The sequence below is a fragment of the Herpailurus yagouaroundi genome, unplaced genomic scaffold (assembly GCF_014898765.1).
Source record: "Herpailurus yagouaroundi ecotype Mexico unplaced genomic scaffold, PumYag 161, whole genome shotgun sequence".
Classification (NCBI taxonomy): domain Eukaryota; kingdom Metazoa; phylum Chordata; class Mammalia; order Carnivora; family Felidae; genus Herpailurus; species Herpailurus yagouaroundi.
In genome coordinates, this window is record NW_024412402.1 from 495,615 (window position 1) to 514,213 (window position 18,599).

The 18,599-nt window shown below is 39.9% G+C and overlaps 1 protein-coding gene across 1 annotated transcript in view; it reads right to left on the reverse strand.

The window, feature by feature from the left end:
• Positions 1 to 18,599, reverse strand: part of CWF19L2 (CWF19 like cell cycle control factor 2) — a 153,996-nt gene that overhangs the window by 22,219 nt on the left and 113,178 nt on the right. Inside the window, exon 13 of the mRNA XM_040482858.1 lies at positions 1,573 to 1,785. Coding sequence (XP_040338792.1) covers positions 1,573 to 1,785 — 213 coding nt within the window. The remainder of the gene's footprint in view (positions 1 to 1,572; positions 1,786 to 18,599) is intronic.

Sequence of the window (18,599 nt, forward strand, 5' to 3'; positions counted from 1 at the left end):
AAGAAATAAAGTTAAAGAAACCCTAACGTGAACTGATAAGTTGACTGTCTTAACAACAACCTAAATATACTAAAGGCTAGAGTCAGAATGGAAAAGCCCACACCAGTTCTCTGGACACACAGGTGTGTGTGGAGAGGGGCGGGACGTGCACAAGAAACAAAAAACTAGCAAATAAACACGTACATGCACAGTCCCTGAACTATGAGTTCCTGAACTAGCATGGCACTCATTCGTTCCTCTCCTCTCCTTTTCTCACTCCCTCTGCCCTGGGCCACACTCTGCTCCAGGAACCAGCTCTTTCCTCCTCATGGCTCTTCACCTGCTGACACCCCTTCCTGAAATATCAGTCATTCACATCCTCATGTTGCTTGCTCCTTCCATCTTTCATACCTTCCCTAAAATACCTCCTTACAGGGGGCCTTCTAGATCACCTTCTCAAAAAATACTCTCCCATCATTTTGTCCCATTCCCTTGCTCTATTTGCTTTCTGACAACACTTTCTTCAATCAGGGCAATTATTACTTTATTTTCTGCCTTATTTTACTAGAATACAAGCTCCACAAGTACTTCTGATTCTGAGTCTACTTTTCTCTAGAAACTAGGGGCGCCTGGGTGGCGCAGTCGGTTAAGCGTCCGACTTCAGCCAGGTCATGATCTCGCGGTCCGTGAGTTCGAGCCCCGCGTCAGGCTCTGGGCTGATGGCTCAGAGCCTGGAGCCTGTTTCCAATTCTGTGTCTCCCTCTCTCTCTGCCCCTCCCCCGTTCATGCTCTGTCTCTCTCTGTCCCAAAAATAAATAAACTTTGAAAAAAAAAATTTAAAAAAAAAATAAAAAAAAAAAGGAACTAATTACGGTCTGGTGTATGTCAGGTACACAATAATTAATCAATACAAGAATTAGCTCACTGAATATTTATTGAAATAAGTGACAATTATCAGTAATTAAGCAATCATTAATATTTATTAAAATAAGTGACTACGAACATACACTCTTAATATACAATGGGATATATGTTTGGTCAACCAAGGAATTCATGCTTGGTGCACAATGATGAGTGAGAGTTATCTAGGTGCTCACAGAACTTACAGCCTATCAGAAGAGGGACTTAATACACAAGTAAAATAAGGTAAAAATTTTCAAATTATCAGATATTCTAAGAAGAAACAAATAGGTTCTATGAGAAAGTAAGGGAAGAAGCAGCAACTGCTTTAGACGGAGTATTGCTGAAGTGACTTGAATACTAAGAATCAAGCGCCAACCATGAAAATGAGGTCCCACGGCCAATGCCAGGGCCAGAACCTGGGTTCAGGCGGTTGGGCTCCCCAAGTTCAAGCCCAATGCTGCTCCTCTGAAGAGGAGAATCATACAAAATGTGAGCTTCAAGTCACCTAAATTTTTATGCTGCTCTAGCGAAGAGTCTAAGAATCACAGGAAGTCAGAAAAGAAAACTATTTGCAACACAGAGTAAGAGAAGACCAGACATGTTAGAATCCTGTAAGGGTCCGAAGAAAGAGACAGATCTGGACACAGCACTACGTCACTTCCTCGGGGCCATGAGTGTGGTATTTCTTACCTTAACACCTATTGCAACAATAAGGTGCTTGGGAAACTGAGAGCTGTCAAAACAGTAGGGACATTTTTCCATTCGGGCAGCGAGACTCTGATGCTCGGCAATGGCTTTTCTCCTCTGGTTCTCTTCCTCTGCACCGAAACGTTCTCTCTCAGCTGCTTTGGAGACAAACATGTCATCTAGGGTATAATAGTCTCCATCTGTTTTTCCCATAAACTGAAAAACCAAAATAACAGTAGTGGGGAGAAGGGAGGTGGTTAACGTTTTATTGTATTGCAGCTACCAAAGACATATCTGTAAGTTCCATGGTACAACTTTTAAATTTAAAAAAACAAGAAGAAAAACGTGATTAAACATTTCAGCTTGATTTTCAAGTCAATCAATCAATCATCACCATCATCATCACAGCTGAAGTTGACTGAGTATTTACCATGTACAATTTTATGCAATTTGTTTTATGCTTCTGTGAGAATGAGACCATCATCATTTCCATTTACTGGATCAGGAAACTGAACCACAGAGAGGTTAAGAACTACTTTCATTTTAAAATTAGCATACGCTCCATAGAGAACATAAACATTTTTCAACTGTTCTCTCCAGGCAGCTTCTCCCCATCTCCCCCAACATAAACTGTAGCCAGGGGGATGCTTTTAAAACACAAATTTTACTTACTTATTTTATTTATGTCCCTGCTTAAAATCCTCAGAGAACTCCACATTGTGAACAGGATCAAGTTCAAACTGGTCTGCCTACTACATCATAGACATAGATTGAATGACCCTGGCAAAGTTCTGTCTCCGGTATGTAGAGCCTTAGGCAAGTTACTTAATCTCTCTGCGCTCTCCGCACGCTTTATTTCCTCATTTCACAATGGTTGTAACAATACTATCTACCGAACAGGGTTATCTTGCTTAATCCTCTCAACGCGTGCCTGACACACAATAAGGACTCACAAATGTGGGCCCGCATTATTATTACAATTTTCTTCATAATCTGGCATTGATGACCTTTCCAGTCACATCTGATCACACCCTTACTTGAACTTTATGCTCTGGTCTTCCTGTTTTCAACCCAAAAGTACTGTTACCTTCAGGCTTTGCACATACTGCTCTCTGACCAATTTCTGCCTTCAGTTTAGCCATTTGCTACTCATTTTCCAACCTGGGCTTAGATTTAGCTGTCACCTCCACAAAAGAACATCCCTGGATCTCCCAAGACCCTCTAGTACTGCACTCCTATCAGTTTCATGACCACACTGTATCATAATTGCTCACTAACTTCTGTTTTTCTCTCATTAGGCTAAGTTCAAAGTTCTATTTAGTCTACTAAGTACCCAAAGTGAACTCTTTTTCTTTTTCATCATCAAATACAAAGCAATAGCAGGATGCTTGGATCTTATCCGACAGTTAAAAAGATTTGAAGACAGCTAGAATGGCTGCATTTATGTCAGAGAAAGTAGAATTCAAAGCAAAGAAATGAAGGACACAAAAGATCATTTCATAAGGATAAAGGGGTCATACCATCAAGAGGAATAACAATAGCAAAATTTATGCACCTAATTACAGAGTTTCAAAATACATGAAGCCAAAACTTGACAGAACTGCAGAAAACTACGCGTCCACAACTGTAGTCAGAGTATTAAACACATTCTCCCAATAACTGATGGAACAAGGAGAAAATCAACAGGCACACAAGACTTGAACAAACTATCCAAAACTCTGACCTAACTGACATCGACAGAAATTCTATCTAACATCTGCAAAATAAACATTCTTCTCAAGTGCACAAAGAACATTTACCAAGATAGAGGGCATTCTTAGTTATAGCACAATTCCTAATAAATTTAAAAGGATTCAGGTAACGTAAAGTATGTGCCCTGAACACAATGGAATTAAACTAGAAATCCCAGCAGAAATACATTTGGAAAATTGCCAAGTACTTGGAAATTAAATAGCCCAGTTCCAAATAACACATGTATTAAAGGAAGGAAGGAAGGAAGGAAGGAAGGAAGGAAGGAAGGAAGGAAGGAAGGAAGGAAGGAAAAATCAGAAAGTATTTTGAACTGCCATTTAAAAAAAAATGAGAATTTGTGGGATGGTGCTAAAGCAGTACTTAAAGTGATAATTACAGCACCAAACACCTATATCGGAAGACAAAAAAAAGAAAGAAAAAAGAAGAAAGGCCTCATGCAAATTAATGATGTCAACATCCACCTTAAGAAATTTAAAAAAAGAATAAAAAAGAGAACAGAATGTAAACAGAAGAAGATTTCTAAGGTGTCATCATTGATAGAACTAGGTAAAAATCAGAAACCAGGTACTAATTATTAGTAATAAGGTATCTGAGCACAATAGTTTCCTTTTCTATACTAGAATTTATTTTTTATCTTCTACTTTTTCTCCATTATTGATCCTTGTTTATACCTCTCTATTGTGTCAACTTTGTCTATTTATGTGAACTGCCCTGACTTACAAATTATTATTTTAACTTCAGACCTTTATCTCGACCATAACATATAACATTTAAAAATATCAGAACTAGTCACTAATTATTTTCGTAATAGTGACCAACTATGTGCTAGGTACTAATAGAGACCTTAAGTACTCTCTCATCCAAATATCCCTACAACATAGGAATGAATTGTCACTGTCACTTGTTAGATTACAATACAAAGCTTAAGGTGCCTGCGTGGCTCAGTCGGTGGAGCATCCGGCTTGGGCTCAGGTCATGGTCTCATGCTTCATGAGTTTGAGCCCCATACTGGGCTCGCTGCTGTCAGCATGGAGCCAGTTTTGGGTCCTTTGTCCCCTTCTCTCTCTGCCGCTCCCCCATTTGTGCTCTCTCTCTCAAAAATAAATAAACATTAAAAAAAAAAAAAAGCTTAGGAGAGACTAAATAATCAAAATCACACAGCTATTAAGAGACAGGAGCAGGAATCCAATGTAGGCCTATCTGACGATAAAAACGAAGAGTATATGACATTCAGGGAGCCCCTCTCACTTAAGAGATCCACCTTTAGGGGCACCTGGGTGGCTCAGTCAGTTAAGCATCTGACTTCAGCTCAGGTCATGATCTCGCAGTTTATGAGTTCGAGCCCCGCGATGGGATCTGTGCCGACAGTTCAGAGCCTGGAGCCTGCTTCAGGTTCTGTGTCTCCCTCTCTCTCTCTGCCCCTCCGCTGCTCAAGCTCTGTCTCTGTCTCAAAAATAAATAAAACATTAAAAAAAAAAGAAAAGAAATCCACCTTTAAAAGATTTCCAGAAAGGGTGTATTTTAAATATAGTCTAAGAAGCAGAACAGAGAATTCGAAGAAATCTTAAATGTCACCTAGAATAAATACACCCAAATGACTTAAGGTACTTATCAGAGACAACACAGACATCTAACAGGTATCGATCTTTTCTAAAGTATATTAATGAAGCAGAATACATACCTCCACATGCAACTGTCCCTTCACATGTACACTGTTATAAAAACACGGTTATTAAAAACCAGTTCATGAGTGATCAGGGAATTTATTCAATTCAAATCAAATCTTTTGTATACAGAAGATAGTGCTTCTATACTTTAAATCTATGTTTCGTGGACGTTGCCAAACTTCTCTGATTGATTCACAGTATTGAATTAAATAGAGGACAGTCTTGTCTGTTAAATCTACATAATTTTTTAACACAATACAAAACTGATGCTTCAACACAACTACAATCCTCTCCTCCTACACCCTCTAATTATTTGAATTTTTCCCATTATCTTCTCTGTGGGATTTGATCCAAAATGTTTTCAACTTATTAATCATGTACACATCTCCTGTGATCTTCAGCCCACCATCTTCCTATTTGACAACAAAAAAAATGTTTTAATGGACAGAATGTTAACAGAGTGGAGAATTGAGTCTAAGAAGGAAAAAAAGCAAAAACCTTGTCGAAAGAAAGGAGGTGAAGAAAGAAAAGAAGGTATGGAAAAAAAACTCTTCATCATTTAAAAAGTCCTAAAGAAAGCGGATGGGATGATTCGAGCTCAAGTTCATACATCATAAATTTTACAACTCTGAGAACCTCTTCCAAATAAATGAGAAAAATGTGGTAAAACAGTTACAACATTAAAAAACATAAGATAAAAGAAAGGAGGGGGAAGATTACCCAAGTGATTTGGAGATTCAACACAATGCTTATCAAAATCTCAATAATGTTTTTTGCAGGAAGAGAAAAATCTACCTTAAAATTCACATACGATGGGGGCACCTGGGTGGCGCAGTCGGTTAAGCGTCCGACTTCAGCCAGGTCACGATCTCGCGGTCCGTGAGTTCGAGCCCCGCGTCAGGCTCTGGGCTGATGGCTCAGAGCCTGGAGCCTGTTTCCGATTCTGTGTCTCCCTCTCTCTCTGCCCCTCCCCCGTTCATGCTCTGTCTCTCTCTGTCCCAAAAATAAATAAACGTTGAAAAAAAAATTTAAAAAAAAAATTCACGTACGATGGATCTCAAGGGACTACAAACAGACAAAATAATCTTGAAAATGAACAAAGGTAGAGGTCTCACACTTCCTGATTAAAAAAAAAAAAATTAACATTTATTCATTTTTGAGAGACAGAGAGAATAGAGCATGAGCTGGAGAAGGACAGAGAGAGAGGGACACAGAATCCAAAGCAGGCTCCAGGCTCTGAGCTGTCAGCACAGAGCCCGATGCGGGGCTCCAACTCATGAACTGCGAGATCATGACCTGAGCTGAGGTCAGATGCTCAACCAACTGAGCCACCCAGGTGTCCCTCATACTTCCTGATTTTAAAATTTACTGCAAAGCTACAGTAACCAAAACAATGTAATATTATCATAAAGGTGGACAAACAGACTAACAGAACAGACAGATCAGAAATAAGCCCTCTCAAGTATGCTGGAAATACTCACAACAAGGATGCCAAGATCATTGAACAGGGAAATGACAGTCTCTTAAACAAATGGTGTTGGGAAAACTGGATGTTTACATGCCAAAAAAAAAAAAAAAAAAAAAGAAAAAGAAAAAAAAAGAAAATTTGGACCTTTAATTTACACCATATATAAAAATGAACTGAAAACAGATCATAGACCTAAACCTAAGAATTAGAATTTTTAAACTCTTGGAAGAAATCATAGAGGAAAAGCTTCCTAACATTAAATTTGGTAATGATTTCTCAGTTATGATGACAAGTCACAGCAACAAAGAAAAAATAGATAGGATGGACTTCAAAACGAAAAACTTTTGTGCACCAAGGACACTGTCAACAGAAGGAAAGGCCGCCCACAGAATGGAAGTCTTTGCAAATCATATATCCAAAATATATAAATAACTCCTAGAGCTCAACAACAACAAAAAACAAAACAAAAAAACAAGCAACCCAATTTAAAACTAGGTAAAGGTCCTGAGCAGACATTTCTCCAAGGAAGCTACCCAAATGCCCAATTAGCACAGGAAAATGCAAAAAGCAAACCAACAAAGAAGTTACCACTTGAGGCTCACTAGGAGGGCTAGAATCAGAGTCAGAGGGGAGCCTGGGTGGCTCATTTGGTTAAGCGCCTGACTTGGGCTCAGGTCGTAATCTGAATATTCGTGACTTTGGGCCCCCGTGCTGACAGCTCAAAACCTGGAGACTGCTTGGGATTCTGTATCTCCCTCTCTCTCTCTGCCCCTCCCCCATTCATTCATTCATTCTCTCTCTCTCTCTCTCTCTCTCTCTCTCTCTCTCTCTCTCTCAAAATAAACAAACATTAAGAAAAATTTTTTAAAACAGAGTCAGATAATAACAAGTGTTGTCAAGAATGTGGAGACACTAGAACCCTCATGCAGTGTCGGTGGGAATGTGAAACGGTATAGTTTCTTTGGAAAACATTCTGGTAGTTCCTCAAACAATTAAATACAAACTAACAAATATGCAACTAAACATATGGATTACCACACAGACCAGTAATTCCACTTCCAGGAGGAATGAATCTGGAACATGAATCTCTACAGCAGCATTATTCATAACAGCCAAAAGATGGACACAATGTGAATGCCCATCAACTGATGAAGAGATCAACAACGTGTAAAATCTGTATGACAGAGTATTATTAGGCTACAAAAAAGAAATTAAGTACTGACACCTGCTACAACGTGAATTGTAAAAACATCATGCTAAGTGAAAGAAGCCAGTCACAAAATCACTATCAACATGAAATATCCAGAGAGAGGAAATTTACAGACACAGAAAACAGATCTGTGGCCCTTGAGGGTGGGGATGCAAGGGGGGGCCGAAAGGGTTAGGGGGTGACAGCTAAAAGTTACACGATTCCTTCTTGAGGTGATAGAAATGTCCTAAAACTGACAGTCTCAAGGGACTAAATGTCTGTAAATATGCTAAAAACCACTGAATTGTACAGTTTAAATGGGTGAATTATATGGTATATGAATTTTTGTCTCCTCAATATCTGGTATAAAGCTTTTAAATAAAAAAGTCACCTTAACCAAAGAGAGGTCTGGCCTTTGTCTGTGCCCCTGGAAGGTTATCTTTAAACTCCTGGAATGTCCCTTCTGGTAAGAGCGGCTTTGTTTACCTGGGGGCTTTTGGTCACACCAGACAGTCTACACTAACAGTGTGATTTATGTTGGGGGCTTTGGGCCACACATCATCAACTCTACCTCAGGAGTGGCTGGAAACTAAGGTCATCCTCACAAGCAACAAACCATGTCTACATGACCAAACCCCAATAAAAACCCTGCATGCTAACACTTGGGTGCACTTCCCTAGTTGATAATACTCTGGCCACATTTCACACATCATTGTTGGGAGAAGTTCGCACTGTCCACAACTCACTGGGACGGGACAAATGGAAGCTTCAGGCTTGGAACCTCCTAGAGCAGCTCCATACACCTCTTCCCTTGACTGAGTTTATATCTGTATTCTTTCAGCAAGTGTAACAGCTTTTAGTGAATTCCGTGACTTCCTGCAGTGAAATATCAAACCGAAGGGTAGCCCTGGAGATCCCAGAACTTGCAGCTGGTGTCTTGGGGAGTCTAACACCGTGGAGACATAATAACCAAATGCAATGTACAAACACTGGTCAGATTCTGGATCTCAAAAAAAAAAAAAAAATTACAAAAATTTAAATGCAGATCATAAATTTTTTTAATGTTTACTTATTTTTGAGAGAGAGAGAGAGACAGCGTGAGTGGGGGAGGGGCAGCGAGAGAGGGAGACATAGAATCCAAAGCAGGTTCCAGGCTCTGAGCTGTCAGCACAGAGCCTGAAGTGGGGCTCGAACCTACGAGCCATGAGATCACGACCTGAGCCAAAGTCAGACGCTTAACCAACTGAGCCACCAAGGTGCCCCTAAATATAGGTTATAAATGAACACTTTTCAAGTAAACATATAGTTCTGCACAAGACACAGACACCACCCAACAGTGGACAGTGGCAGCAAGGCAGCTCCACACTGAGACGGCCCTGAGGGCAGTGGGGACAGTGGGACAAGGAAGTCCTCTCAGTGAGAAGAACTCTGAGCATCTGGTTCATGCGGCCCAGAAGGAGGGATGGGCAGAGCCACAAGTCTGAACTAATCTGTCAACTAGGGCTGATGGTCTGGTTGGATGCTCAGGGACCTGGACGTAACACAATCAGAGAACTAGTAACAAGGTCTGGGGAAGAAATACGTGGACAGATCTCTCCAAACTGATACAGAGTACAAAGCCATTTCCAGCCTTTGTGAAAACATTTATGTCACTAGCCACTCCGACCTTTGTCCAAATAAGGTTATGAATGGGGTGACCAGGCTGGGACGGAAGTTGGGAGTGGGCTCAGCAACATGACCTTCCACTTATCAGAGCTGATCCGGCTACAGCCACTGCTGAAGACCCAATCCACAAACAAGAGAGATCACACTGTGTCCCTGATCGGCACCAGTTACCTGATGACAGGTTGGGCACACTGGACTGCTTCTGTCATGGAAGGGGAAGGACCCTGTACTTGCTGGAAGAGACGCTTACTCTGGATATGGATGGATTTACATGCAATACTTTTGCCAAATATACTATCTCTGGACTCATGTCACCATGGTATCACACGCATTCCTGTGACCAAGTAACTAATCTCCTAGCAAATGCACTGTGGCAATGGGTCCACGCCCACTGCATTCATTATGCAATGATGATCACCACAGTCCCATCATGCCGAGGTAGCTAGCTGACTGAACAGTAAACTGGCCTTTTCAAGGTTTAACGAGAAATGCTGGCTAGATGGCCCCTAGGGGGCTAGGGCAACGTCCTCCAGAATGCAGTATGTGCTCTAAATCAACATCCAAACGATGATGGGATCTCTCTCACTGCCAGGATTCACAGGTCTGGGGAACTAGGGGAAAAAACAGGAGTGACCCATCTTATCATTACCCCTTATGATACACCAGCAAAACGTATGCTCCCATGCCTCCGACGTAAGGCCCTACTGGTATACAGGTGTCAGTTCCAAAGGGAGGAACACTTCTACCAAGGGACACAACAGTGACTCACTGCACCTGAAGGTGACATGGCCACGGGGCTGCTCTGACCCCTCATTCCACTAAACCAGAAGGCAAAGAAGGCAGTTACCATCCTGCCTGGAGTGACTGATCCTGACCAAGGGCGAAATGGGTCGGGCACTACCTCACAGAGGCAAGGCGACGTGTATCTTGAATGTAGGAGATCTTTTAGGGCACCTCTTAGTATTCTCATGGCCTGTGATTCAAGTCACAGATAAACTACGACTCAAATTAAGGCCACTAGGAAATGGCTCAGACCTTCAGAAAGAAGACTTGGGTCCACCCCGCCAGGCAAGGAACCTTGAGGGCAAAAGGAATATGGAACGGGTAGTGGAGGAACGTGGTTATACACACTAGCTAAAACCACATAACCAGTTTCAAAAGTTAATACTATAGTAATTACAGTATCTCTTCACTACTTTGATACGAATGTGTGTGAATCGACATTTAAATATTAACCAAATGTTTTCTTCTCTTCCCTCTCTCATCTCTTTACCATCTAACATAAGTACATTAAAAGTAGCTTTGTGGGGCGCCTGGGTGGGACGGTCAGTTGGGCATCCAACTCTTGATTTCAGCTCAGGTCATGATCCCAGGGTTGTGGGATCCAGCCCAATGCTGGGCTCCACACTGAGCATGGAGCCTGCTTAAGATTCTCTCTTCCTCTCTCTCTCTGTCATGCTCTGTCTCTCTCTAAAAACATTTTTAAAAATTTAAACATGTAAAAATTTTTTAAAATCCAGGGGTGCCTGGGTGGCTCAGTCGGTTAAGCGTCCGACTTCGGCTCAGGTCATGATCTCGCAGTTTGTGAGTTCAAGCCCTGTGTCGGGCTCTGAGCTGTCAGCTCAGAGCCTGGAGCCTGCTTTGGATTCTGTGTCTCCCTCTCTCTCTGCCCCTCCCCCGCTTACACTGTCTCTCAAAAATAAACAAAAACTTAAAAAAAATTTTTTTTTAATTTTAAAAATCCAGAAGTAGCTTTGTGTTCTATTGTGGGGAAAGAGTTAGCATATTTTTGGTTGTATGTGGGACAGTTGTATCATGTTAGACAGAAGCACGATTTTGTTAACTTTCTTTGTCTGGAGATTAAATACAGCTTAAGGAGACGCGCCGAAGTAAAAAGCCATGGGTGTGGTTACTGTCAATTTGACTACTCTGAGAGACATTTTCCAGAATTCCCTTTCCTGTGTGTTTCTGGTCAAGGTGGGCAATGGGAGAAATTGTCACAGGAGACGTCGAAAACAGAGACAAAGTCCAGCCATTGTCCAGTATACACTGTCAACTTATCTGCTGGTTCGCCTCCTGTATGAGGCAGCCGCTGGGTCTGCACCTGCTCCCCCACTGCCTCCCTTCCCTTCAGCTTCTCTGAGCTCTGGGCCAGACGTGTGTATGTAGCTCCTGGCCTAGTCTACAGGGTATCCACACTACCAAGGCCAGAGGCAACAAGAACGGATGTGTGTTTCCTGCCCACCCTTGAGAGCCCCGGCTCATGCTTGTGGGTTCCAGCTTATTCTTGGTCTCAGTCTCTTTACATTCCTTTTTCCTTCCCAAGTGCCTGCCTCTGGGCTCAAAGACACAAAGACACAAACACAAGAGCCTGAAGTGGACTGCTTACCTAGCTCCCACAACTGTACAAGTTCAAATCCCTGTAAGAAGCCTGTGTCTCTGTCTTTTATTAGTTCTGTTTCTCTGACTGAAAAGTGACTGGTACAGATTTAACCTTCTATAAATAGCAGTAACAAGCTGCTTTTGTTCAGAGGCTCTGCTTGTACATTTTTTCAAGAATGTTCCAAGAATGATATTATTTTTTAAATATCATTAACCACTGTGCAAAAATAGGTATATAACAGTATACAGAATTCAGATATTTCAAATGTCAACTGCATAATATGTGATTGAAAATTAATAATAAAATAAAACCACTCCTTTTCAGCTCCAGTCCATTATCTCTAATGACTAAATCCAATAGTATTATTTTAGTCTGGTCTAATCTGAATGTGATCAACCACCTTCCTGCTCTGGTCGTATGCTCTGGTTGCTGTGTTATAGAAAAGTCATTAAACTTTGCAATCGGTTTCACTATAAACTCACAAGCGGAACTGGCTCTTCAACACCATTCTGAAAACCTCCCATTGTGCACAGTGGCTCGATCACCATCGAGCCCTGGATGCTCCACGAATCTTCCTCTCACTCTAGGTAGAAGACCTCAAAGAAAAGTCAGACAACAACTTCCTCATCTTCCCACCAGTGGACCTACTGACCCCCAGCAAACGCTGGCTCCTCCTCCTTCCCCCCTGCCGCACTGGAGGGCACCTGTGCCTCTGTGGGAACAGCCCCGTCGTCCACTCGCTGGGCCCCGACCCCACTTCATACTCTCTGGGTACGACGCACCCTGCAGGGAGCTTACAGATGGCACTCAGGACTTCCTCTTCTCCCGCACCATTCGTCTTTCTTCCCCTCGCCAACAACGCTTCCAAACCAGAAAGTGTGTTTTAAGCATGTCACAGCTTCTTCTATTTTAATCATTCCTTTCAAATACTGATCACCTTCCCTCAGGAAGCTAAGCCTCCTGAATGAGTTGTCAAGGGAGGAAAAGAAAGAAGTCAGGGTTTTATTAGAGAGTGACTGGTAGTTGACAATAATGTGAGTGATAATCATATTATGACTGATGTTTAGAATACAACCATTATTATAAACTGCTAGAGTCAGCATTTCTGAACAGGAAATTTCCAAGTAGGTAAGGGTTTTCCATTTAAGTATAAAAAACATTTCTCATTGCAGTCATTTTGAAAGGAAATTTCCCAAATAGTATTATCAACTTTCCTTCCATGTAAAACATAATATACGTTGACAATGAATTTCATATTAAAAAAAAAGAATGTTATTATGGAAAACAAATAAAACGTAATACATAGAACTTAATTTAATCTTTTCCTGATAATATAGAATAATTACTGGGATAAGTAATATAATGTATCATAACTGAGGAATGACCCTCTCGAGGGCTGGTAGCTTCTATGCTAGCTACATCGACATAGAGGTCCATGATTTTTTATTCTTTCTCCCCATTTTCCATCTCATTCTTTGCTCTCTATACTAAGCCAGCTGTCAATTCTCACTGCTATAAGCATTTTTTCTTGTGGTTGTCTGTTTCCTCACTTCCAGTTTGCTTTTATTATTATACTTCTGGTCTAAAACTGGATAACCAAGTACATTAGCATTATTTGTAATATAAAAAAGTAGGGCTCAAGGGAAACCTGTAGGGAATCAATAAATAGCTGTTAAATTTAGAGTAAACATTAAAAAGCTAGCTTACGATCTATAAACGTGATTAGCATCAAGAGATGATACACAAAATGACTTTTAAAACCATGACAAATCACAGAAAAGGGGATTCATAAGTTTGTTTTATATTCTCTGGTACACAATGACATCCTGGCTAGAAGAAACTTTCTGAATCCTGTTTCTTCTACCACTAATTGCCATTCAAACAAGGCATTATTATGATGCTAAAATAGTCAACAATAATTTGTTACAAGAAGAAAATAAGGAAACTGATTCCATACATTTTCAAAATTAATTTCAGATCACTCAAAACCAAGACTAACAAGGAAGTGTTTTTCGAAGTGAAACTAAAGCCCACTGGCAAAGACAAAACAAATGACGTATTAAGACGAAATAAATGAACTGTGGTTTTGGCCTTCACCCGATCCTTTCGAACTATGTGAAGGACCATATTATCTACCTCTTTGACAATTAAAACCCTCAGAGTTCATAAAGAACCAATATTACTATCACCTAGCTTATTGAAAAGAACACTAATTTCAAGTATTAGCTTTATGAAATGATGAGAAATATACTCGTTTCAGTTATTCACAAAACCACCACCTAAGTACATACACAATACAGTTAACACTCTTGATACGCTGCCTCCTGATGATTACATAACCATTAAGTTTAAGTTTCAGTTGAGAGAAAAATCTCAAATGAAATACATCCCGCTATAGCAACTCAGCTGACAAACTCTATTTCTAAAAATTGCTCTCTCCGACACTAGAAAGTCAGCAGCTAAATAGATATGCTGAATAGATCATAATTTATCTAACAAAACCTGTTAAAAAAAAAAAAACAGGACAAGAAAACCCAACAGAATTCCATTAAAACCATATTAAAATCTTATGAAATAAAATAACAAATCATTCACTCCCAGATGATTTAAGTCCTTATGTTGTTTTCTGACTCATCTTTGCCCCTCACGAAACATCTGAGGATTAAAACTAACTTACTAGAGATAACAGCTTTTGTGAGACAAAAATGAGTCATTCTTTTGTAAGTGATTGTTTTCTTCAAGGAAGAAAATACACATACACACAAGTTATCATGCCATCAGGAAAGAGAAGAAATCACGCTGAATCAAGGAATTAAGAAAACCTCATCTTAAACACTGAAAATTAAAGTGTGGATATTACTGATGCCATAAGAAGCACTAGAGATTTGACCTATCAGTGACCAGAATCCAGGACAGTTTTTAATTCCACATCCTTTTATTTACTATCCAAGTAACTAAACTTTAATGTTAGCTTTGACAGAAAACTGGCAACATTTTTCATTAGACTATTTCCATGTCTAAAATCTCTAAAAGATCAGGGAACATTTTAGTTAATCTTTGCCATTCTTCTTTTGCTATACAGGTAATTTATTATTAAACTACTGACAAGCACAGGAACGGTGCTCTGTTTCATTTTGGTCTGTAAAATACCTTTCAGAAGACTATTCAACAAGGTTTGTTTGTTTGTTTATTTATTTTACAATATCGATATTGCCTAATTATAAGTTTACTTTTCCAATGTTTCCATCTACAGCTTTCTTACGTCATGCATACTATGCCAGGAAGTAAAAACTTCCTGATCCCTCCCTAAAGTCTTTGTTGCAAGAAGAACAATGGTAGGAATTACAGGCAGAACTCAAGATTATTCTCCACTGTAGCAGTGGCTTATGTGTAACTCTAAGTATTTGATATTCAAATTACAGACAAATGTTTTTTTGAAGGTGCCATTAAAACCCTGCTAATTTTATTCAGCCAACTTAATAGTTAATATATTCTCATCATGCTATTTTTTTAAGCATCTGAACTTCCAAAAAAAATCACTATTTCTGAAATTTAAAAACTTATATATTTAATTCTGGATCCTGCACACTACAAATTACCCATACATTCCAGGAAACCTGTCTCAGGATCTGACTATCTGAGTGACCACACGTCTCCTCTGATAAAACCTAAGCGACAGTTCTCTGCAGATCAATGTTAGGCCCACTATGAAATTTTTTCAAATGTGGTCTGTACTGGAACAAAGTGGAGAAGGTTGATGATAAAAAGGACAACAATTATAAGAGACGTGCTTGTTTTTAACATAATATTGTTGCAAAATCAAAACAATAGTCATTGATGAAAACAACAGAAAATATATGAATTTTCTATGCAATGTAGTATAGTGGTAAAAATGAGACTTCTGCACTCAATTTCAAGCCTCAAGGTATGTTATTCTACACAATAAATATTTATCAGACGCTATTGTGTACTAAAATGTAGAACAGATAGTGAAGACACAATGGTGAGCAGAAGCAGACATGATTCCAATAACATGGAATGATATGGGAAAGACAGGCATTAACTACAGGGATGTTCAATAAAAAAAGTCGAGTTACAGTTGTGATGGCAATGTGAGGCCCTAACAGAGGGGATGACACAATCACAGAGATAAAAAAGGCTTCCCTGAAAGAATGAGAAAGGTGAGACACATACGAACAGGAAGTCAACTAGACAGAACAAAAACTGCACGTGTAAAGAGTCCATGTCAAGAGAAAGCACAGCACCCAGGAGGAGCCGAAGCAAAGTCAGCATGGCTGACACAGAGGAGGCAAAGCCAAACAGAGCAAGATTTGAGACCAGACAGGAAACCTAAGAGACCACACCAGTCAAGGTCTTGTTAGGTCCTGTTAAAGAATCTGACAGCAACCAAATACCATAGGAAACATTTTCACATAGAGGCCAAAGGGTCAGAGACACATTTGGGAAAAAGAAAAACCAATTACTCTGGTTTCAATGAGGGAGGATTAAAAAAGAAATGAAGGAAGATAAAAAGAAATGCCAGCAAACCGGTTACAAGCCTATTTTCACAGATCTAGCAGACTGAAGGGAAGCAGACCGACTGGACTGAGGGGAGAGCAGGACTGGCAACAGATCTGATGTGGAAAGGGAGGGAAGGAAAGGGATCGCTGAGGACTCCCAGCTCTCTGACCCAGTATAGCTAGTAATACTACATACTGATAAAGGAAAAAACAAAAATGAACTGAATCCAGGAAAGGGATATGTGATCATAAGAAAACCACAGAGTATCTCTGAACATAGGTTTACCATAAGGAGTTAACAATACCAATGCTGCCAGATAATAGTAAGCATCAACGTATGCAAAGAGCCTAACATGGAGCAGATCCTCACAAAACAGTTTTTGTTATTCTCTCCCACACTGTCCCAGAGCAGCGTTCTCAACGGGGGCAACTTTCTCACTGGGAGACCTTTGACAATATCTGGAGACATTTTTAGTTGTTCAAAACACAGGGTGGATGTGGATGCTACTGGCATCTACTGAGTAGAGGACAGGAAGGCTGTGAAATATCCCATAATAGACGAAGAGCCCTCCCACAACAGTTAGCCAACCCAAAACGTCAACAGGGCCAAGGCTGAGAAACCCTGGTCCAGAGGGATTATGATCACATTACTGTAGCCTGGGAAGTTCTTCTGGATTCATAATGGTAACCACTGTCCACATGAATTGGAAGTTAAATGGAATTATTACTTAGATTCTGTTTAATCAAGCAAATAGTTTCCAAATTCAAGCCTGCCAATGGAAGATGTTAGTGAATTCACAGCCTAAATACTAAGTGTATGAAAATGTTAAATGTTTTCTAACCATGAACACTAATTTGCTTCACCATTTTGGTGTTTTAGTAGGAGAAAAAAAAAAAAAAAGCCTGAACTAAAAAAGACAAAAAAGATGCCATCTTATAAAAAATCAGACACTCAGAAAGACTCCATGAAAACTGAAAACTACAAGCTTTTTTTAGCATCATTATGTAGAAACAATGGTTTGCAACAAATCTGTCTAATTAGTATTGCATTATGACACAGAGATTATCAACAAGAAAAACAGACTGTGCCTAATTCTTAGACTTGAAAAAGCCTTTCAAGTTTTATGACAAACCTGTAATCAAAATTTTGATCAAAATCAAAGTTTTGAAATGATCCTTCAAATTCCAAGCCCTCAGTTTCATTGGAAAAAAGATTAATTAGCTAATGAAATAAAATTTCATACAATTTTAGACCTTATTCTTCTTTAGGAAGAAAAAAAGGATAAAGTACTGAACCAGCATACCCAGTGGCCAACAATTTCAACATAATAGGTCAAAATCTGGCAGGAATGCCTATAGTTCTCATAGAATCTCACCATGGTCAGGAACTGGGACACCTGCTACTGAAAGACAAATCAACAACAACAACAAAACACAAACAGTAAGAATTAGTGAGAATGTAGGGAGACTGGTGCCCTTGCGCATGACTGGTGGGAACGTGAAATGGAACACCTGCCATGGACATCAGTTTGATGGCTCCTGAAAAGACACACAGGGGTGTGTGTGGGGGGGGGGGGGTGCATTCGGTTGACTGTCTGACTCAGGTCATGATCTCTGGTTCATGAGATTCTCTCTCTCCCTCTCTCTGCACTTTCTCTCTCTCTCTCAAAATAAATTACATAATAAAGCAAAATAAATACAAAAAGAAAGCAATCAAAATAAATTAAAAAAAAAAAAAAAGAAAATCAAACACAGAATTAGCATTCAGCCTAGCAATTCCACACCCAGATAAAAACACAGTAGCATTGAAAGCAAGGACTCAGATACTTGTGCACCAATGCTCACAGCAGCACTACTCACAATAGCCAAAAGGTGGAAACAACCCAGATACACATCAACAGGTGAACAGATTGCTTTTATTTTTAAGTAGTATATACATATAATGGAATTCTGACTCCTGCTACAACATTGTGCTGAGTGAAGTAAGCCAGACACAAAAGGACAAATGGTATATGATTCCACTTATATGGGGTACCTAGAATAGGCCCATTCATAGAGACAAAAGTAGAAGAGAGGTTTCCAGGGTTGATGGAGATACAGGGGTGGGAAAGGGAGTTACTGTTTCATGGGTACAGGGATTCCGCTTGAGATGACAGAAGACATTCTGGAAACAGAGGGTAGAGATGGGTGTACAACACTGTGAATGTACTTAAGGTCACTGAAATTGTACACTTGAAAATGGTTAAATTTCATGCATATCTTAGTATTAAAAAAAGAAATGGGACTTGAACTAAAGAAAGCTAGATAAATTACTTTTCTGGTGTTCTCACCCCTAAGTGATGCTCAGAAAACAAAATAAAACAAAACTATTTTGTTAGCAGCTTGG